The 23,250-nt window shown below is 36.5% G+C and overlaps 1 protein-coding gene across 1 annotated transcript in view; it reads right to left on the bottom strand.

Moving 5' to 3' along the window:
* Positions 1-4,436: 4,436 nt before the first annotated feature.
* SNX29 (sorting nexin 29) overlaps positions 4,437-23,250 on the bottom strand; it is a 137,521-nt gene continuing 118,707 nt past the window's right edge. Inside the window, exon 23 of the mRNA XM_086472830.1 lies at positions 4,437-4,566. Within this exon, the coding sequence (XP_086328956.1) occupies positions 4,437-4,566 (130 nt within the window). The remainder of the gene's footprint in view (positions 4,567-23,250) is intronic.

Raw genomic sequence — 23,250 nt, 5'->3', positions numbered from 1 at the left:
TTTCAATACATGCTATTGAAATGCTAAGAAACTCCTGAAATTACTAAATAATCGTCAAATTAATATTCCATGTGATGCAGGGTGCTGACTGAAATATCCTAACCTATAGAAGTTGAAGGAGAAAAATTCTTCACTTCCTTGAGTTCGTTAATCACTTTTCCAGAAGTGACTCAAACTGCAGCACCAAAGTATTATTATTGTTTCCAAGGAGAAAATTGTGTTGTCATGTTAAACATGTTTAATTTCATATATACTAGAGTTCCAGCTATAAAACTACAGGGCTGTTATCAAGATTTGCAACGGTGTGTAGGAGCAGAATTTGGTGAAAAAGTCTTTTTCTTTCTTTTAAACAGCTGATCCACAGGTTTCTCATATAATTTCAAGCAGGTAACTGTATTTCTATCCACAGGGATATATTATCTGTCCTCAGAATTATAGGACACTGGAGAAAAAATGTTTGGGGATGGGGGGTTTGAACCTTTGAAATGGCATGGGTGCTTTGAAGCAGAAAGAATGACATCTGTATATCTGCAAGTACTAATAGCGGATTCTGTTAACAATCATATTCTTACATCATTAATGTGTCCCGACAGACAGTATCATCAGTTCATTTGAGGTTCACTGAGTCTCATTTAGTATTAGCTTGCTGCTTGGAGTTGGTCAACCCCATTTGTCAGTAGGTTCTTATTACTTATTCCAACAGCTACCATGCAGATACTGTTCTACACAATAAAACATTACTTTCTAACAAAAAAAATGCACCTTAGCAATAGGTCACAATTTTGAGCCAGTGCTCTTTAGTAGCATTACACCCTTTCTCTAAATACTTTTCTTAATTGAATCACAATGGTTTATGACTTGCAGTAGATTTTGTAAGACAGTATAATTTGATTACAACTAGCACATCAACAATATATTCCATAAAAAAGACTGGCTTTGAAATTATTAATCTTCCTAAGAGTATGTGACTTAATGGACACATCAATTTAAGCCTTTATAACTATGTCAATATCCTGCCTCATATAAACCTTGGAAATTTATTATTATTATTGAGAAACTTGATTTAATGCAAAAGCCAAGTTGATACAATGCATTCTCTATAATAAATGTCAGAATCTATAAATAAATTAGATTCTGAAAAATCATAGTCAATATGTAATGAATACTGATAGACAATCACCTCTGCAAAAGATGGAAGTCTTGCCTGCCCTGTGTTCCTCAGGAAATTATTCGTTTTGCATGTGATTGGAGAACAGCATTAAAACAAAAGAAGTGCCACTTATTTTTACAATTTACTTTGAATAGTCTCTAAAAGTTCCAGATGAGCAGCCCTAGAAACCTAATACGTCTAAAGATAAAACAGGAAAGAAACAGAAACAACATTACAAATTTCTCTATGTTGCCTCATAGCATGCCATAGCCCGAGGCTTGCCAGCCTGTCCCCAGTCCTGTACTCTGTGATTACAGTGCTGTTCAAGGGAGCCAACAAGAACTGGTTGAATCCATCAACTCATTGCGCGCTGGCCACTGACCACATGTAAGGGTTTAAGAGCAATCAGTCAGTACCAAAAAAAATCAGATTTCTACAAAAATTGTGACTACAGGCATGGAATTAGGTGACACAGAATAAACTGATAAAAATCACTCAATTGATAGAATCATTGTTACACTTGCAGGTGTTTTATAAGAATAATAAAACTATTTGTGATTCTCAATACCAGCTGGTCAACCTTCTTCAACAGTCTTTGCTGATCCTGGTAAATAAACAAAAGAAGTGGGATTTGTGACAATACATACAATTCTCTCAAAGATGAGGCATTTTAAAATGTCTTGAGGTGCTAAAAATTTGGGCATTCATATCACTCGGTATCTGCCTGCAGTCATGCAAGTACCTCACTGATCTTCAAAGTAGTCAGGTGTATAAAGCGGGAAAACTATCTTGTGAAGAAAGGCTTTCATTTATTTTCTGAGATTTCAGAGAAACCACAGATGAGCTTTTAAATGGATTAGTAATGCACCCATTATGGTATCTTGTCTCACAAAGTGAATATTGTTTGCAGACTGTAATCTTAGGAGCTGATACACAATACAGATAAAGTTAACAAAGAACAATATATACACAGTAAATACGTTTAGTATTTTTATGTGGTCTACATACATTAAAAATTACAAGAAGCAAGATAATCAGAAATTAAATCATTTTAAGAAACAAATGTAGATACAAAAGAAAATCCTTCTAAACAACTAAAAAAAAAAAAAAAAATTTAGTCTGCGCTAAATGAGATCTCTTACCATTTGCAACTTTCTGAGTAACAGTACTTTAATTTGAGAATTATTTCCTGAAAATGAATGCAGCTTCATGTGACAGATACATCTCAAAGGTTTCCACACAGTGTTTTCTTTCAGATTTACTTGCAATTCAGTGTTAGTAGATGTGTGTCATATTCCTAGTAACCAAGTCTCCGCTTTCTGAAAAATGAATTTAGAATTGTTTTGAAGTGGGACAATCATTATAAATACTTTTCTTCCCACAAAGACAAACTAAACTATCATCAGCAGCGTATCAGACTGAAGAGTTTGGAGAAGCATTAATGGAGAAGTTATTCACTTTCCTCTTAAATAGATGTTCCACTGTAGTTAACACAAGACACCAACAGTAATTCATCTTTTAATAAAATGCAGATCAGCTAGCTCCCAGGCTGGCCTTTCGGATTTTCTATTTATCTATCTATTTATTTCATAAACGAGATCTCTTACTGAGTGAAAAATATTGTTTCATTTCTGTGACATGATTTTACTTTGTGGCATTTCATCTACTGAAATTTCTGACCTGAAAAGTGAATTCCACTCCTCTTTGCCACATTCTGTTATTCAGTGCAATCTATAAGCTACGTATTTCAGCGGCAGGAATCCAGCATGTGGGGCTCATAATCAGGCACCAGCCCACTGATGCTATTCACTGTGTATAACGAACCCCTACTCACTCAAGAAGTGACACTGAAAACGACCAGACCACTTACCTGACTAAGCAATACATGATGGTCACAGGTTTGCAGAACAGAAGTTCCAGTTTGCTAGAACTTTAGTAAAGCACTGAGGTAAAAAATCTGTTATTAATCATCAGCTTGTTTTTTCTGGAGGGTGATACTAGATTTCAGTATCTATCGACAAAAGAATTTAATATAATGAATGGATAATAAAATGACAAGATACATCAATTTAAGTAACATTATCCAAAAAAGCTTCTGAGAAGAAAGATGTTCTCACACAAAGGAAAACCAGAATGCAATTGATAGGAAATTTGAATGTACACTGCTTAAACTTAATGAAGAGAAGAAGATAGCTAACATATAATTAACTGCCTACGGCAGTGCAGCTAATGGATACTGAACTGGATTCCAACTAATCCATGTCAGGACTTCCATCACTTGTAATAATTCTTGTCATTTTTCTAGTTATTCTTACAGTAGTACCATTACAAATTACTTTTCAATAAGAGGTGATGGGTAACAGGCACTTTCATGACAGGCAATTTTACGTATCACCATGTGAAGGGTTTTACAAAATCAGACTAAGAATTCCATACTGCTCTGTTAATGATGGACTGTTCGTAACATCAGCAACAAATGAATAACAAAATATAACCAAGACTTGAAAGCACTATTTTGTACCATGCTCATTTTGTGTATCTTTGTGGTGGTTTGTAGAAATCAATAATACTGCACCCAGCCTTACAGCAAGACTGAAATTGCACTAAAAAATTATTACATTCTCTGATTTTAAAGAATCACTTCCCACAAATGAAAGCTATTGATAATATCTAACTAGAATTGTAGAAAAGCTGTTTTTCCACCTGTTATGTTTTTCCCTTGTCATCTACTTTGTCAAGTTTTTTAAAAACCTTTATGTGTGTCAGAGGTTTACAACAAAACCCCCTCAGTCTTTCTATTTACAAAAGATAATAAATTAGTGAGGTTCTTTTAAGCACATCCTTCTGACATATTAAGTAGTGATAATCATAACTGTTCTTCTAAGGAAAAAAAAATCTGTCTTGACATGATACCCATGTTTCTCTGGAACACAAAAATGTACATGTAGAAAGGGAGACCACTCAATACAAACAAGGAATTCATAGTAACAGAATAACTTAAGAGGAACAAAGCAGAGTATGTGCAATGCAGCTTTACAAAACAAAGAAAATGCCTCTCAGTTTGCTGAGCCCTCGTGAAGAGCCCTCATATTCTTTTGAGAAAGTGATTACTGCCTTCCAAAGTAGTTAATCAGGATACGACCCTTAGTAATGAATGTCTCTTTTCAGGATGTAAGTTGATGCAGCTGTAGTCTCTTCAGGAGCTTAAATTATAAATATAGGCTAGGAAGGAGTCACAGAACAACTTAAAGTACATGGTGCCAGATTTCACAATTACGAAAAAGGGTCAAAGATCACCACTCTGAGGTTCCAGGCTTCGTGGCTCTCTTTGATGGCTGCGAGACAGCTTGGGGAAGCGTGTAGTCACTCTTGAGCGACTGCTTTTGCTTAATGGTTCTCCAGAAGGTGGAATATCACTGGGAAGACAAGAAATAAAGACAGAAGCAGCTAGTTTATGTTATATGTAAATTATTCTGTAGTTATTCCAAACATGAAAAAAGCAGATGTTATGAGAGCCTGGCACATGACCGCAAAGTGCAGCACACATCTTCAGCTACATAGAACTGCATTGTTTCTACTGGTATCTCAAGTGTGAATTACAAAATGGGCTCTTTCAAAAATGAGAACTAGTAGAACTTTCTATACTTTATGGAAGATTGCAAATTACAGGATAAAAGCATATCTCTGTGAGTTGCAGTTCAGAAATGGTGGGAAAAGCATTTTGAAGTGATAAAAATACAAGCAAAATAGACAAGAGCCTGGATGATGTTCTACTTAACAACCCTCTAATTATGGATGGATGTATCATTACGTGACGAAGTACATTAGTAATACATCCCTGTTGGGAATTCTTCAATCTCTTCTGACCCACAACAGACTATAGTCTTACATGAATGAGCCTTTCGGAAAAGACTCCGAGAAGTACATTAAGTTCAAAAACAAGCAGTAACAGAAAATTCCAGCTTACCTAGGTGATATTCAGAGGCTATAGACTCCTCGGAAAACTACAGTATAAAGGGATAGCATTGTACTTTTGCCATTCTTTTAGAGGACTCCACATGGTTTTTAATTATACTGCTTACATACAGGTCAATAAACAAACCTAATTTTTCCATTTTGCAACTCAGCTAGGCAATAAAATTACACAGTATACAAACCCAAGCTTATTTTTTAAAAAAACACCTTGTAATACCTGTCTTCAGAGTGCATTGACAAGTCTGTAAGGGAGGAACTCCTCATCTGCAGTTCTTGCCAGATTAAACAAATACAGATCTATTTTAAAACAATCACTTAATTTACTCTTTTTTTCTGTAGTTCTCTTTTTCCTGCAGAGTGACCTTTCTCACAGGTCAGACAGCCCTGCAAAAGCCACAGGCACACTCAGGCTCCACTCAAGCATTTTGAACACCCACACAGGAGAGATCTTAGCAAAGCGAAAGCCTTTAACACGTCCTGGGACTGAGTGGAAAATGCACTTGCAGGAAGCAGAGCACTTCTGCAAGATAAGGCAGCTGTATCACTGGTAGCCATTAGCTTTGTAACTACAATGCACACATTGGCTGTTACTCACTAAAATAATAATTAAAAAACAGTATAGGAAAAACGTGCCCAATTCAGATGCTAAAAACTAACAGAAAATAAAATGTATGGTTTTTAACAGCAGTGTATTTTACTTGTCTAAATTTCTGAGCAGAACAGTCTAAAATAACGTTAGTTGAAGTAATAAAAGATTTTTCTAAATTAAGATTCACTGTGCTCCTGTTATAGTATTTAGTCTTCCTAGGTAACTAGGAAGTCCTTCATATGAAAAAATTGCATAAAATACCTGTGGTATACATCCTCCTTTAATAACAGTGTTAATAAGTTAGATCTTTAATTCCTTATTTTTCTTGTCACTAAAATAAAAAGTCTAAAAATTAGCATATGTTATTAATTCTTGGTAGCCAGGGATAATTGGACTTCCAACCCTGGTCCTATGATTTCTTATTTTGAAACTCAGCAACGCTCTCTAAGCTGCTATAGAGAATTCTGATCATGTGAATCCAATTTCAGCTGTCCTTATTAGCATGGATTCCTTTTAGTAACATGAATATTATTACTCATTATTTTTATACTATTTATAAAATTGCAGCGATGCAGTGTTGATACTTTAATGCTTGTAAAATAGAGCATGGGATATTGGCTTCAGAGTGCTGTGATTCTGTGTTAAAATATGTATTTCTCAGAACATGTAAACATAAAAGCATCTAAATATCAAATATACAAGAGAATAAAATTAAATTTTCACCTTATTGGGCTTTTCTCAATCTAAAGTATGTTCATTTACCAGCATGATGGCCACTGCTGATAGTATTTTAGCTTTATCAAGCAGACAGACAGCAACTTTACAGATACACAGTAGTTTACATTGCAGAAGAAAGCACAGTGTTACGTGCAATTACTACAATTTGGTGGTTGCTTTATTGAAAGTACATTTTAATACACAAGCTCCTCCTGCTGGCACGTCCACAAAATGACATTAGTGTCAGCCCAATGGGAAGTAACTTTTCTGGAGGAATGTCATTCAAAGAAAGAAGTGCAAAACATGCAAAATGACTTCTCCTAAAATGGAGAAATATGAATTAATATCAGTCCACCCTGACAGGCATGGTTGAGGTAATAAGATAATCTTTGGATAATTACATGAACAACAATGTCTGTGAATGTAGGACAAAAATTGCAAGTAACTCTGATGATTTAAATAACGGTACTCCAGAACATGATATATCTAATAACTAAATTAGAGATAACTTGTCTTAAATGTCTTAGCTAATTTTTGTAATGACAATCCAAATTCTAAGACAAATCATTATGTAGGTTTACAGAAACCAATTTGTATCTGAGGAATTAGATCTTCATGCATCCAGCATGAAAGTGAAACGGCAGCTGAAATTGAATAGATCAACTTCCATGGAAACAGATGTTGTATGTGGGAAAAAAGTTTAGAGTATTAAAAAAAAAAAGTCATACATTTAAAAGTATATATCTTAATCCCCTTTCGATCCTCCCTCCTCCAAAACTTGATGAGAAAACTTGCTGTCTCACTTGTCTGTTCTCTAGCTTTTTACTCTACAATTAAAATGCTAACTTCAAATAACACCCAGAAATTTTAACCACTAAATTTGGGGAAAAAATTACCAAACATCCCCAAAATGCATGGTAATCAGGTAGGAGGAAAAGATTAATCTCCCATCTCTTCTGTTACTAGATTTAATAATTTATTTCTGGCCTTGAGGTCAAATGATACTTACACAGTCTCTGGTGTGAAACAACACACTTTTTTAAATCTATTGACAGTTCAACAGGTCAGATATTCCATGAACTCTTGGGCAGAGGTATGAAGACCTTAAATTATCCTGTCAGTACTTCTGGCAAACGCACATGAAGATGAAATTGAGACATTTGTTCTGAACCTATTTTTACTAAACTGTGTTTGGGATTGAGGAGGAAGGAATAAGCATACCTACATCCAGTGTTTGCAAATCCTCTCATTTGTCTCATTCAGCAAAAAGAGTCTCTAGGCTAGCTTTCTAGGGTTGAGTTAGGGTTCACCTATAATTGATAGTCCTACTCAGATTAAAATACAAATTTAAAACATGTAAATCTAAACCAGGGAGTAGCTGTTCTAGAATAACTTCCAGAACAGCTACCTCAAGTCCCTGTGGTAAGCACTTTTAAGTCTACATCTGTCTGAGCTATATCTGTTCAGTTTTAATACACATTCTTCTTTTCATTCTATTTCCTTCTTCGCCACTGAAGTCTCAACAAGGTTTAATTTTCTAGGCTGAGTCTGGCAGGCAGCCAGATGCTTGCCAGGCACTACCCTGTGCAGCAGTGGAATGTCCAAGTATTAAAGGCTTGAGTTCTCTTCTACATTCTCACCTTGTCCCATGCTGATGAATAAAGCAACCTGCTGAGGCAATCAATTCCTTCTTCCCACCCAGTCATTGTTTAGCTTTTAAGCATTCCTGATTGATATGCCCAGCGTTTGTTTGGATACCAATTCACTTTCATTGATTTTGTCTTGGTGTCAAGTTCCGCCTGAGGTGTATTAATAGAAAATATCTTAAAATAACTGATCTTCTTAATCAGCTTCTAGTTTATTCATACCTTTCATTTATTGCTCTCCATGTATCAAAATGTAAATCGCACTTTGTGTATTTTTCTTTACATACTTAGCATATGGAACTGCAGTACGCTCTTAGCTGATGTTGTGAATGTTTACATGAAGAAATTTGTTTCCCATCTCACTCTTCAGGATAAAATTTGAGAGAGAAGTTTCTTATAAAAGTAGTATAACATGTCTGCAATGGGAAATACTTACATACCAGCCAGAGATTGGAGAACAGAAGTAATAAGCACATCCTGGGTGTACTGCAAAGCTCAGGATCAGGTATTTCATCTCTCTATATATATTTCTCCCTCTGGAGACATTAATGATTCTAGTTTTGCTTGAGTTGGATTAAACATATCTCATAAAGAAAGACATTAGCTGGCTGGCAGATAAATTTGGTGACTCTTTTTTGCCAGTTTCTTGTGTTACTAATATTTTTGTTTGTCCTAATAATAATCTAATTTCCAGTTATAAGCCCAATATTTAATGTGGTAAACTGGATTCAGGCAGGCAGCCTCCTCAAAAAGGTAGTATTAAACAATTCCTACACTATATTAAGAGATCCTTATTACAATCATACAATCATGGAATCATAGAATGATTTGGGTTGGAAGGGACCTTAAAGATCATCCCATGGCAGGGACACCTCCCACCAGACCAGGCTGCTGAAAGCCCCATCCAACCTGGCCTTGAACACTGCCAGGGAGGGGGCAGCCACAGCTTCTCTGGGCAAGCTGCTCCTCATCACCCTCGCAGGAAAGAACTTCTTCCTTACATCTAACTTTAATCTCCCCTTTGTCCTATCACCACACCCCCTGATCAAAAGTCCCTCCCCACCTTTCCTGCAGGCCCCCTTTAAGCACTGGAAGGCCACTATAAGGTCTCTCCAGAGCCTTCTCTTCTCCAGGCTGAACAATGCCTACTCTTAGGAGGACACGTTGAGAGAGTTGGGGTTGTTTAGCCTGGAGAAGGCTCTCAATAGACAAATGAGAACTAATTCTGACTTGCCAATACAACATTACCTCAGCACCTTCTTCTGCCAATTAAAATCAGCTAAAACATCTGTTTAGTGGCATTATTAACTAAGACTCTGACTTCATCAAATCATTTTATATACTCTAGTAACTCCTGCTCTGCAGTGATTGGGGCAAAATTCTTGTTTCCAGTTGCTGAAGCATGAAAATAATTGAAGACACATTCCTGCCATCACTCTGAGTTTTGTAGAAATGAAATATAATTATCAATGAGAAAGTGATCTCCATCTACTAATACAAATGACTGAGTTGGGATGGTTAAATAGTCAGCTATTAACAGAAGAGAGAGAAAAATATGTGTAAGATAATCCCTCTATAGTACACTTCAACATTGAAAATCCTGAAGACATCATTAGAGCAAAGTTGTCAGGTTAAAAACTGAACAATCATTTCCTATCAAGATTCAATCTGAATTGACCAAGAAATGAAAAGCATTAATTCTAATATTCTATACAACTGTTTGATTAATACACAGATCCTTCTACTTCCACATACATACTTCTACAGCAGAACACAGTATTTAATCTCTTCCTGCTGTGAAATAATTACAAACACATAACCATTTGTTAGAATTTGAATAATCCTAACTTGCACGTTCTCACGCTACAAATCAGTTTCCATACCAGCATGAAGATTTTCTTCATAAACATCATCTGCCTTGATACTTGACTTTTTCTGTAAACCATGACGCTGTATCTAATTCTGATGGTCAGATCTTTTTCTTCTTCTTCTAACTTTACTTTGAAGTTGGCGTAAGAAGATGGTTACTGTACCATAAATGTTTAGTATCCGTTAGTTATAGCCTATAAAAGAATAATACCTATGATTCATTTTGGATGAGATACACTCTCTTTCATTCAGGAAATGCTCAGAACCCTGTAAAGATGACCTTTCATTAGTTTACGACTATGAGCAATACTTATACGTAGAGTCCTGTTCCTTGGCCTTCTAATGCATGATGACATCTGCACTTGGCGGTGGTTACTTTCCATTTTTTGTGGTGCCTCAACAGAATAACATAATGCATAAATACAGTGCTCATGCAAATGATCCCTTCACAACTAACTAGAAAGCCAGAAACAACTGAACACACATAGAAGAAAAAGTTCACCAAAATACACTATTTAATTATAATTTATATAATTGTTTTGTTTATTTCAATTAGTTGAAAGGTAGTAAGTTTAGATATTCCATTTCCATCTAGAAATCGCCAACATTCTACTCTGTTGGGGGTTAGCTGAATTTGTGTAAGCAGTATAAGCTACCTTCTCAGTGATAGGTAATTTATTGAACAAATGGTTTGGAAGCAGAACATGTTCCAAAGTTGTTTATATAACAACAAAATGTAGGATTTGCTTTCAGAAAAACAGTGTTCACTGAATACCTGGATTTATTTTTTCCTGATAGTACTGTAATTATCATCTTTAAGGAAAGCAGAGACAGATCTAGGATACATTTTTATTGAAAATATTGAGGTAACTAAAACCAGAAGACATGCAACAGGATTCGCAATGCATCACGTATGTGAAAATAAAAGGTGTAAAACTCTTATCTGACAAGTAGCAATTTCAATGTGCCGACACAGCAGTGCATTACAGTGACTAGCCAGGCACTTCCTCCTCCGCAAGTTGTTTGCACGCAAAAATGACATGGAACTGAGGCAACTTTAGTTTCCAAATTAACTTTTGAACAGCCCATAATCAATATGATCAGCGTTAGAAGTAACAGTAGTAAGAATTTACAGAAAGTGTGTTCTCAGATGCCAGCCAGCATGAGAAGCCAGTAAAAGGAGTTATATATTAACACTTGGGACCTACCCACCTTTAGATTACACACAACAAAAAATGCAAAATGTTGACCACCTTTCATGCCAAGCTGAAGGAAAAACAAAGAAAGATTTACCATCTCCTCTAACTTGCCTAATTTTGACAATATCACAGAGAAGAAAAATCTGAAAGCTTAAAACATTTCTTCCTACCTGTTCATCCCTATTATTTACACAATACTGAGCTCGCTAACGTACTTAGTCTAATTTCAATTAAAAACTTGTCACGTATTCCTGCCATACTTCACCATGTCTGACTTTTAACCTTCGATGCCACAGAATTCAGCTCAATGGGCAATGCCACACAGTTACCAGTCTCCTATTCTGGACATCTGCCACTCACATTTCCATTTGTTCGGGGAGCAAACAGCTGCTGGTGCTTTAGTTCTGAGCTGGCAGTAATGGCCCTGGTGTAGCTAGTTGGCTGCTGTTTCCCTGTTGAGAGGCTCTGTCCTCTCCATGCTCCTTGACTCTTTGCTGCAAATTCAGTCAGGCAAGAACATTTGCCCACAAGCACTAGCATTCACACTTTTCAACATAGTTTAAATAGTCTCCATGGGAATAATGTAACTTAGCTGTCTTTGCTTTGAGTTTTGCAAGTAAACTGCCCACCATAAAAAATGACCTGCACAAACAATTACCTTTATTATTTTATTTTTGAGAACAAAACCTTTCTTTTAAGAGTACCATAAAAGCAAATGGAATGATAAAGAAAAGTTGCGATCAAAACGTATTGTTTTGATCTTCCAAGCAAGTGCTTGAGTTTTAATTGCTCCATCAAGTTAAGAGGTATCAGCTGCTCCTCTCAAGTATCTATTTCACATGAAGATTACAGCATGATATTAACATACACAACAAGGCAGAAGAGAGATGACGTGACCGTTCTCAGGGACAGATCCAGATTTTAATGGATGTCATGTTAACAGTAACAGCTATGAATGTGAAAAATGAACAAACTTAAAAACCGCTCCTAGAATCCTACAGAATCGTAACTCTTTTCTGGAAAGTATGTTAGCAATAATAGAAGTGAAGAACAGTGCTTCATAGCAATCACTCTTTCTGGTTTTTATTGTTATTTTTCAAACACTAAGGGCACCTTGCTGTACTCCAACCATAAGCTTGCTACTAACAGTGATCTGTGACCTAAAAACTCAAAACCATAGGTCTTAATCTAAACCTTTGTGAGCTTTTAGATTGTTCTTAATTTTAACCTATTATTTTTCATTTCCTTAAGCTAAAAAACAAATTCACACCAAGTTGAATAGCACATAGAAAATAGTGCACCTGCACCTGGAAACATAATCACAGAGAGAGAGTTGAGACTGGGCATAGCGGAATTAAACCTGTACTCGCTAAATAAACAAAAGTAATCAAGATGGGAAAACATGTAAATAAAGCACAGAACTGAGTACCGTCAACAGAATAACAAGGGAAATGCCGACTTTGTTCTTGGTAATGAAGACAAGGACTAATGTTTACATTTAATCCAATGCAGAAAGGCAAGCTAATCAAAGAAGGTATGACGTTGCCTAGTAAATGAGTAAGAGAGCCAGCTTGGGACGCAACATTCTTGACAGATTAGACAGAAACTAAACAAGCATCAGGCTGGCCAGCAAAAAGAAGACGACAGTAATTGGCAACCAAAATCACATCTTCTGTTTTGTCAGATTTCAATTGTTTTCTCTGTAAGAAAGAAAATAGCACAATAAATATAGGCTCGTCATTTTTTTGATTATGACTCCCAATCAGGCTAACGGGAAGCAAAATTTTCTACAGGCTCCAGTGGGAGTTAAGTGCCCAGTACATTGCTGGCCATGAGCTCCTGAAATTTGGGGTCAGGTCTCCAGGTATCATCAGATTCAGAATCTTTAAAAAGTATGTTGTCTTGGTCCCTCTCTAATGCAGATGCACATTTGCCAATGAGTTCAAAATAAAAATAAATAAAATTTGCATAAGCTAGCTCCTTGCCAAAATATTAAAGAAAAATCAATTTAGAACAATGGTGATCAGCTGTGCTGCTCATATTGCTGGCAGCCATTTAAGTGCAACTCCACCACCAGAGCTGCACGCCTGGCAAGTAGGCAGTAGCAGCTTGGGAGGTGCTGAACATTTTCAGCTCTCAGCTACACAGAGAAGCCTGTAAATGGCTGCTGCTACCCAAGGTATCTGCTTCTGTAGCCCAGCTAAGTTTTATTCCATAAGGAAGTTACGGGATCACAAAAGAGGCACTTCCATCTCTTACCTATGAACTCCCCAGGAAGTTCGTCCTCTCCTTGTCTCCGAGTTTTGTGGCTTTTGGACACATGAAGATTTTGGGGTTAGGAAGACTAGCTGTCCTGGTTTTATCCGGGATAGAGTTAATTTTCTTCCTAGTAGCTGGTACAGTGCTATGTTTTGGATTTAGCGTGCAAATAACGCTGATAACACACCAATGTTTCAGTTGTTGCTAAGCAGCGCTTATCCTAAGTTAAGGATTTTCCAGTTTCCCACGCTCTGCCAGCCAGCAGGTGCACAAGGAGCTGGGAGGGAGCATGGCCAGGACAGCTGACCCGAACTCGCCAAAGGGATATTCCACACCATAGGGTGTCATGCCCAGTATATAAACTGTGGGAGTTGGCCGGGAGGGTGGATCAGTGCTTGGGGACTGTCTGGGCATCAGCCAGCGGGGGGTGAGCAGTTGCACTGTGCATCACTTGGCTTTTCTTGGTTTTATTTCTTTCGCTTTTTGCTATATTCATTTTCATTACTACTATTATTATATTTTATCTTATTTTAGTTATTAACTGTTCTTATCTCAACCCACGAGTTTTACTTCTTTTTTCAAATGCCACTGGGAGGGGAGAGGACTGAGGGAGCTGCTGCATGGTGCTTAGTGGCTGGCTGGGGTTAAACCATGACACTAGCCAACCTTGATATAGGACATTTTATGGCTCTAAATAAATTTTGAACTAAATGGTAACTGAAAAACTGCTGAGGTATCACTTTCCCTGGTTTAGAAACAGATCAATGAAGCATCTGTACGTAGAGGTCAACATTACACATGAATGTATACAGTACCAGAAAGCAATACAATGATGCAGAATTTTATCTTTGTAGGGTAGTTCTGATTTGCAAGGAGTAGGAGAAAAAGTCTTGGAAGAGACTGTATACAGCATGTGCCTACAGTGCCTCCTTGCAATATTACTGTATGGTGCTGAAAAGCAAAGGACTACGCTGATGCAATGTAAAGACTATTTATGCCCTACATAGGTGCGTAAGTGACATACATCAACTTGACTGCAGTAACAACAGCTCTACAGTTAGACATGAAGCATTTTTCATCTTACACATAGAGCTGCCCAGTGCTTAGAAAAAGCTAGGCCCTGGATTTTGCTGGAGTCTTCAGGATTTAGATGCATTTGACTCAGCTGTAGCGCTAACAGTAAAAATATGATAAAATACTCAGTCTGACTGACAATGCAAACCAACCCCATTTTATTTCCCTTTGGTCATACCTAGCTATTCTCAATAGCTAGTGCTTTGGGATTTAATTCTTTTAATATGTAGGGGTCTTCTACTGAAAATTTTTTAATGAGCCAGAAATTCAGAGCTGTTCAGTGTATTTATGATTTATCCAGAACACGTATTAAGACTAATAAATTAAATCTCTTATAAAGACTTAATTTATGAGTTCTTAAAGGTTAGAATAAAATTTCAGAAACAAGATTTCAGAGTCAAAATAGACACAGAATAGTAAGAAACAGGCTCCTTGGCTCATTTTGCAGTTGCAAAATTAAGCAATTTTATGCAAGCTGTTTACAAGACACAGATTTCTAACACGTTCTACAGTGAACAGCAATCCCTGCAGACCCACATATTAGTGGTTCCCCTTCTTACTATGTATCATGCATTTTACTAAACTTTTAAGTGTAATTGTGTTACACTTTTAAAATCTTAATCTAAAAACCAAACCTTCATACTGTTGGTATAATCAAACTCTGGGGGACTGTGTAATGAATATGTGAAGATTTGAAGAAAAATTACTCTGGTCTGCTCTTGGAGACAGTGACATCAGCCATCCCAGTACAAATTCTTCCTGTAATTTCTGGCTAAATGTGGGTTATTTTAGCAAGAGTAAGTTTAAGAAGCCTGTTTCACTATAAAGTAGATCTGCATTAGGAAATCTCCAACTATTCCGACTACATCATCATAGGCATGAATAGCCTGATGTTATACTTAAACCGATGTAAATATGCAAAGTACTCAAGCCACATTATCCCTGGGTTAGGGCCATACTGAAACAGTAAGTGGAACAAGCATGGAGAGGATATCTGTGCAATCTCTGCACGCTGCAGATGAACCAGAGCTCTGTGATGAAGCTACCTCTATTATTTCTGCAGAGACCTCAACAGCTCAGATCTTCTTGCATTTCTGAACTGGCATTTGGCCTAATTTGTACCTACAGAGAATGTATTTGGAGACCTCTGAAGCAGTCTAAAGAATATTCCTAAAAAACTAGCAGCGATCACTTTCTTTACTCATTTGTTAATGACGTGAAGTGATATGGCAGGGACGTATGCACACATACCATTAATTTTTGTTATTAATAGATGAGTGCCTATAATTACATCAAGTTATTGTAGAATCCTTTGGCTAACTGTTCATGGATTCTGCTATCACCACAGAAGTGCCAAACATATTAAAAACACCCCACAAAAATAGCATCTGAAATACAACAGGATTGAATGGACGATGTTTATAGCTGGCAGATAAACGAAACCAAGGAACAAAGCTTCTGTAGGATGTTTTGAATTTCAGTGGTGGCCTGTAGCTAATTCATGCTGTTTTCACATGAGAAACTGATGGCTGCTGAAGTATTTTTCAATACAAGTTCAAATGAGGAAAAGAAATAACCCACCTCCTTTTGAAGAAATGTGTAGCTATGCATAAACACACTTGTTACGGTCTGGATTAAAGCCAAGTACACGCACAAGCAGAAAAACACCTCCCTTATGATTATTTGCTTCATGTATTTGAATGGATGCATCCATTTATCCATTACTGTCAGTGCTGCATGAAAAGGAGTGTGAATAAGCACTGGAAGACTGCAATATAAGATGTATAAACAGGCTTTTCTAAACCACATTTTCTTAAGTATACCTTACTATTTCATATGCTAAGAGAAAGGCATAAAGCTTATATATCCATCTCTCAGCAAAGCCTTTCACTCCTCAAAATCTTTTCCACTGTGGAAAAGTAATTAAACTTAATCTTTGGTTTTATTCCCACTGAAATAAGCATTACAGAATAGGGTTTTTTTCTGCAATACTCCAAATCTAACAACTACATGAAGAGAAAAATTTTAAAGTCTTGTTGTTTCATTAGCAAATTAATTTTATTAAAAATTGGCTGTTCTAGTAATCATGTAAAATTTACATATGGGAGTATATTTACACACACGCGTTCCGATTTAAAGAACAGTGTATTTTCAATACTTATTCCTCTTTTCTTTTCCCCTCCTTAATAGATTCCTCAAGGGCAACTGAACTGAGACACTGACATTTCAGGAGATCTGTAGCAAACATCATAAACTCACGTTTGAGAGCTCCGCTTGTGTTATTTCTGACAACGGATTACACAAGTATATCACACCAAAACTGTTTGCAAATGCCATCCTGTGCCAAAAATGCTTTCAAACATCAGAGAACCACCCAATATGAAAAGGGCCCTTTTCTTAATCTACAGTGATTATTTCTGCACAAAGGCCTCATCTACAGGCTACAGAACACAAACAGTTCTTGACTGATGCTTGCTGTGCCCCACTGTGACTCTCATCAGTAGGAAATGAAAGCATGCAGTGACTTACAGGAAGTGTTCCCTTTTTTTCTGCATCAGGTATCTTGAAAAAAAACCATTTTCAATTTCACAGAGTATCAGAAATACAATTTGGTGATAAGACAACGGGTGTTTGGAACTGAAGAGAGAACATAGGTCTATTGCCCTGACTAAAAGGAGATACAGCCAACCTGTTAGGTCGTGTTACTCAAATCCTGGTTCCTAAACAATAAATCCACTAAATCATGCTCTCACTGAAGCGTGGTGCCTTTTTATATCAAATACATACTTACTGGTCAGTGATTTCTTTCATTCTTCCACACTTTAGAAAGTCTTGGAATAAAAGTGATTTTTCAGATAGTCTGTGTTGTTGGCAAGTATCTTAAGCTTCCCTTTTAATAGAATTCAAGCTGAAAATGGCAGGTCAAGGACCTTCTCCTGGACATACACTCTGCATTTAAGCAACTGTTGTTTGTACCTGGAGTTATCTGTTATAAACCGTGTCTATCAGTTTCATGACTCTATATTTTTTCTAAGTAGAGATTTGAAATGCTTATGGATCTCCAGACTGAGTTTTGCCCAGGGCATGTCACCCAGGCCATGCTAGTGCAGTTTTATGTGACACATTTTTCCATGCAGACCGGTTAAATAAGTTAGAAGCCCTTAAAGTTCTTTTCCACACATCAAAAAGTCAGGAGTAGAAATAACCTCACCCTTTCTTAGAATAGCATGGCTTTAAAAACGTCTTAAGTGCCACAGTTGCATGGTATGCAACTTCCAAATATATTACAAATACAATATAAATATATTATAAATAAGAGACTATTTGATTTGTTTTCAGTTCCATTAATCAGTTTCTATTCATTCTGTGAACACACATTTAAATAAATACTTCCCTCTTCAGCTCTACATTTCAAATTCTAATTAAAAAAAAAAGTCACTAAAAGCGATTTGGGATATGAGAACTTGTCAATAAAGAAAGCACACAATTCCACCTACTCAAAGCCCTCATGCTACACTACCTACCTGAAATCTGCTTTCAGCTGTATGGAAAATGTAACTTTGAAAATTTCTCTTCCTGGAAACGTCATGGACTTTTCCAGTACTCTGCCATTCCAACAAAGAGATCAGATTTTGGAGTGTTCAAGCTATTGCTGTACAGAGTGGAATAATACATCATCAAAAGGGGTCTTCTCTAAGGCATTGTTTGGAAGATCATGAATGGTAACTAAGGGTTATGGATCCCAGAGCTCTCATATGCATCTGTACTTGCACATAGATTGCTCTAACTGACCAGATGGCTTCTTACAAAACAACACGTTTATATGAGTATTTTCCAAAACACTTTCTGGTGGTACACTTATTTTCTGTATGAGACCTGCAGATGGTTCCCTTCTCCAACCTATAAGTTCTCCAAAATATATCTCCTGAACTAGCTGTTATGCAAACTTCAGCTACATATGCTGATATTTGACTGTGAATATCCAAAGCTGGCAATTTTCTTAAAATAATTTCCACAAAGAGAAACTTAACAAGCCATTACAGATCAACTAGTTTAGGTGCAGCTCTAGAATAAATATTACAAAGTTTTGCAGGATTTAGTAGGCCAAAAAGCAAGCTTTGAAAGCCACAACTTCATTACAGGGATTTCAAGTAGATTTGGGCAAGGGTAGTCTTGCTTAACTTGTATTTTCTTTGGCAATATTACTGCCATCGCAAACAAGGGTAGTTAAGTGGGTATCAGTGCTTTAGGTTTATAAATGTCATGAAGTCTGGTATCAGATTCTATTAACCAGGAGGTAATGTAACTTAGTGGGCAGGAAACCGGCTCAAGAAGGGCAAATTTGTGAAAAGAATTTTATTCAGATATATCACAGGTATCTGTGGGGTGTACACATGACTCATGAAGCAGCGCAGTACCTGAAACAGTCTTGAACACCCATGCAATGAATTGCTCTTACCATCCACATTTACCATTATGTATTCATTCTAGTAACTGTCACTATAGAGACAATTTAGTGTATTCCCACCTGCTGAATAGTTTAAAAAATTACACTGAAAAAAAATTATCTTCATATCAAATAAAAATATTCACTTTGATTTTTTTTTTGGCCAGTCTGGTGCTCTTTGATGACTTGGATGCTACATAAAAATATGTATTAGGATGTAACATAACATTCTGTATGTTTGTGGACCTTTTCTATTGAAAATTCTGTGTCCATTTGAAAACATTCTATTAATTTTTAGGACTTTGATTGAAAAGGGACAGAAACATACAGCTTTGGTAGTTTAAATCATAAGAGCTCCCACACGTTGGAAGGCAAACACCATCATACAGTAGGGCCAGCAAAAACATCCAGGTAGCTGCACTCGCTTACAATCCCAAAGATTTAGCACATTGTCAACTACTGATTGTTTGAGTTGCAAACTCCTCTGTGCTCTTCTCCTCTGGCAAAGTCAGCTCAGCAGAATAATGGGGCGAATTGTATGGACAGAGAGGATAACTAGGAAAGAAAGCATTCAGACATGTCTAGTCTCATTTACTAGAAAATTTAGGAAAATACATAGACAATAAAACCTTTTTCATTAAATTAGGAATACTACCGGAGCAATTTTTTTAAAAGAATCCTACTCAAGAAATCATGCCAGAAACTGTTTTACAATTGTAAAAATAAGTAATTAGACAATGGCAAACAAGAGTATTAGACTTATCTTTCTTTACAAATGGTGTATTTGTTAATGAACACAAAAAAAATCTGAAACTGGTAATTACTGTTATTTGAAGGGAAGGAAGAAAGGAAATGCCCTGTAAGAGTTCTTAGCTATTCAAGTAGAAATACATTCTACGTGCTTACAACAGAAGTTTTTGTCAATCCTGTAGAGATGTCAATCTCTTTCAAATGTAATAATTTCAAATGTCATTATTTTACAACTGTTAGTAATAAGATGCAGACTGAGAGGTTAATGGAAAGAGGTCTTATGTACATTGGTTTGTATTCTACTGTTTTCATGGTTACACTTTGCAACTTTTGATCATCATTTTGTATGAGAAATAGAAGATGCATTTGTTTTATCCAAGATTTAAGTATAACACTACAGCATTCCATCTGGAGACAAACACAATACAAATAGCATATTAACCCACTGCAGAGCCTGCTGAACTGAGAATACACCTATCTCAAGCTCTCAAAGAGACTTAATTTAACAGAGAGAGACGGGTAAATGGAGTTGACAGGCAGACTTTGAGGCTCTGGGCAAGCCTGGCTGAGCTATGCAATGTGCATAAACTGAGCAGCACACACAACTAAAAGACTAACAGAATGCCACAACGAATCAGAGATACAAATATGGTCAGAATCAGCCATAACATTGCATCTGGAAGAGATGCTGGTTAGCTTACCCAGGCAAGTGTTTCAGTTTCCCATAATTTTCTACAGAGTTCATACCTTAGGCCTAGAGAACAAGCACAGTAGCCCAATACAGATGATATCACAAATGTCTGTACTTTAAATAGTATTAAAATTGCCATCTAGATTTACTTTTGTGAGGATGTACATATGCCCCACACATGCACATTTCATAATTTTATATATCCACTTACAGTATATATTGATACCAATAAACAGAGACAACAGCGTCTTAGAACTGTACAAAAAAAGGGTTTCTTACTGAGGAAATAAGGATTCTAAGGTTTCAGGATGAGTACTATAGATATACTGCTGCATGGTGAAAAAAAAAATATCAACACATAAATCACCTTAAAATCTACTGAATGCTTACATGAGCAAAAATTGATTGAAAAGTATGCAGATGATGAAGTTACAGAAGACATTTGCTAAGTTTCTAGTACTAAAAAAAAAAAAAAAAAAGTTGAATTTTATATCTAGACATCCTGAATTATGTTGAAAGATTCCTCAGAAGCCTAAAATACGCACTGCAGCATTTTGGAAATCTTAATTTTTAGCTAAGTACAAAAGTGTCTTCTTCATTGGAGGCAGACAAATATTACATGAAAAGAACTTCAAATAGTCTGAATACAATTCAGTTCAACAGCTTAGCTTTTGTTGCCTGTGGATGCTATAATCTCATTAACTCTCAGCTCAGCTTGTATTCAGGTTATGTTTAACACCATTGGAAAGGAGTTAAAACTAGAAGTATGGAAGTTAAATGTGAGATAAGCCATGTTAGCTGCCAATTGGTGAATATAATTTGGCCTGGCCAAAAACAAGGCCAATGTTCTGAAAAAACAAGGACCATCTTTATAAAATTATCAATTTTAAAACTCGTCATTCCTTAGTTAAGAGGAAGTTAAAATGTTTTCTAGATGAAAAAAAAGGGCACTTCTCAAAAACACATTCAGGGTATGAGCAAGAGAGTGGGAGCTTATAGATCTGAGGATTAAAGGAAGAAAGACAAAGTTTTGTCCCAGTAGCCAGAGAACAGGTGTACTGAATGACCACCAAGCTGGTCAGACTTCCGAAGCAGAGGAATCTCTCCTCACCAGTCATTTACTTTGCTTTATATGTGGGGTAACTGAATGCAGAACATTCACTGCACCAGACCTTCTCATATCAAGAGCCTAGGTGGAGTTGAAACTTTATAGCCAATATGAGTCTTAAAATATCAGAATCACCTATGGTTTGTTTTTTTTTTTTTTTTTTCCAAGGCTTATTTTCAAAAGGAAAGACAAATACTTCTACATAGTGTTCAGGTAAAAATTCTATGCCTATGGTGGACCTCCTTTGTTGCTATTTCAGCTACCATTGCCCTTTCAATAAATGAAAGCAAATCCCAGTCACTTCTAATAAAATGGCTTCTTTCTGTGTGCACAAAATCCAGTAAAGGAAAATAAATCCCACATGACTGTGTTTTGATGTTTCCTTCTTTCCCTTCCTTCCCCCATCTTTCTTTTTCACATACATTCTCTTCCTTCAGTCCAAACTGTGTCATTCGGTCTCTTGCTTCTGTTACTTTTTATAGCACTCCTCTACTCATTTATTCCCTTATTCCCCACCTTCTCCAGTTTTTCTTTATTAATTCAGGTCAACAGCCACAACACAGTTTATCACCCAGTACTTTCCCAGCTACTGTTTGCTTCTCTTCTCTTTATGCCTAATTCTTCTCTCAGCAAACTCCTCTGCTGAGTTGATTCTACATAGCAGAGTCAAACCTCGGCTGCCCAGAAGTCATTCTCACAGTTCCCCGTCTAAACCAATTCTCTCCTGTATTAACAACCTACACATCAAGTTCCCTTTCAAATCAATTCACCTACTTCATGTTTCAGTTTGCCCTCATCATCTTTATTACAATATAGACCTCAACTCCCTATTGACTCAGGTTTTCAGCCACCCAGACCTCAATCAGAGCGTGACTCTGGACTGCCCAAGCTTTGTGAGGGAACCCTACTGAGTCTTTGACACATTTTTATTCTACTGTTCTACCTTTCAAAATATATTTTGGGAAAACTACCAGTTTAAGGCATTTTTAGTACACTTCTCCAGGCTGAAAACCTCCCTTGAAAGTAGTTACTGGACAAGTCACTCCTGTTAAAAGAACTACTCTGATGAACAACTGCCTACTGTTGCAATCTGGACTTTTCTGTTTCTATGCACTGTTGTTAAATTAATTTAAACTAGAATCTAGACACTGTGCTCTGAACTATAACATATCATGATAATGACACCTTCTTGGGTTAAATTCTGTTCTTATATATCATTAATTAAATATATTAACCAGTGCTCATGCACAGCAAAAAGAGGGTAAAGTGAGCATATTGGTACAAAACCACAACGCTTACAAGAAACATGGATTAATTCCGTATTTGAGGGGCAGGTAAAGCTATCATATGGCTAGCCTGACTAGAACAACTTTATTCTTTTATTCACTTACGAAAATCATACCACATTACAAAGAAAAGGTTTCAAGACGGCTGCCAACATCGCTGAAAGCAAAAAAAGGTAAATGTTGTCGATACATTATCCCATAGCAAAATGTCTTCATGCTATCAAGAATGAGGATGGTAATTTGAAGTACTGCACACTTAATTACATCAGCATTTCTAGTATTCCACTTTTCATAGCTACGATGCAAAAATTCGTTCCAGATTCAAAACTGGCATAAGAAGCTTCAAATACTGGATCTATTGTTTATGAATTAGGTATGGACAAAAGATGTAGGAAATTTTTTTGTGTGTTTATAATTAGAAACAGTTTATGATTTAACTAACTAAATCTACCTTGGCAAATACTTGCCAGTTAGGGGAATACACAATAAG

Source organism: Leptosomus discolor, chromosome 14 (assembly GCF_034619465.1).
Source record: "Leptosomus discolor isolate bLepDis1 chromosome 14, bLepDis1.hap2, whole genome shotgun sequence".
NCBI classification, from domain to species: domain Eukaryota; kingdom Metazoa; phylum Chordata; class Aves; order Leptosomiformes; family Leptosomidae; genus Leptosomus; species Leptosomus discolor.
Note: the sequence above shows the minus strand (reverse complement) of the source record. Positions and strands in the feature narration are given on the sequence as shown.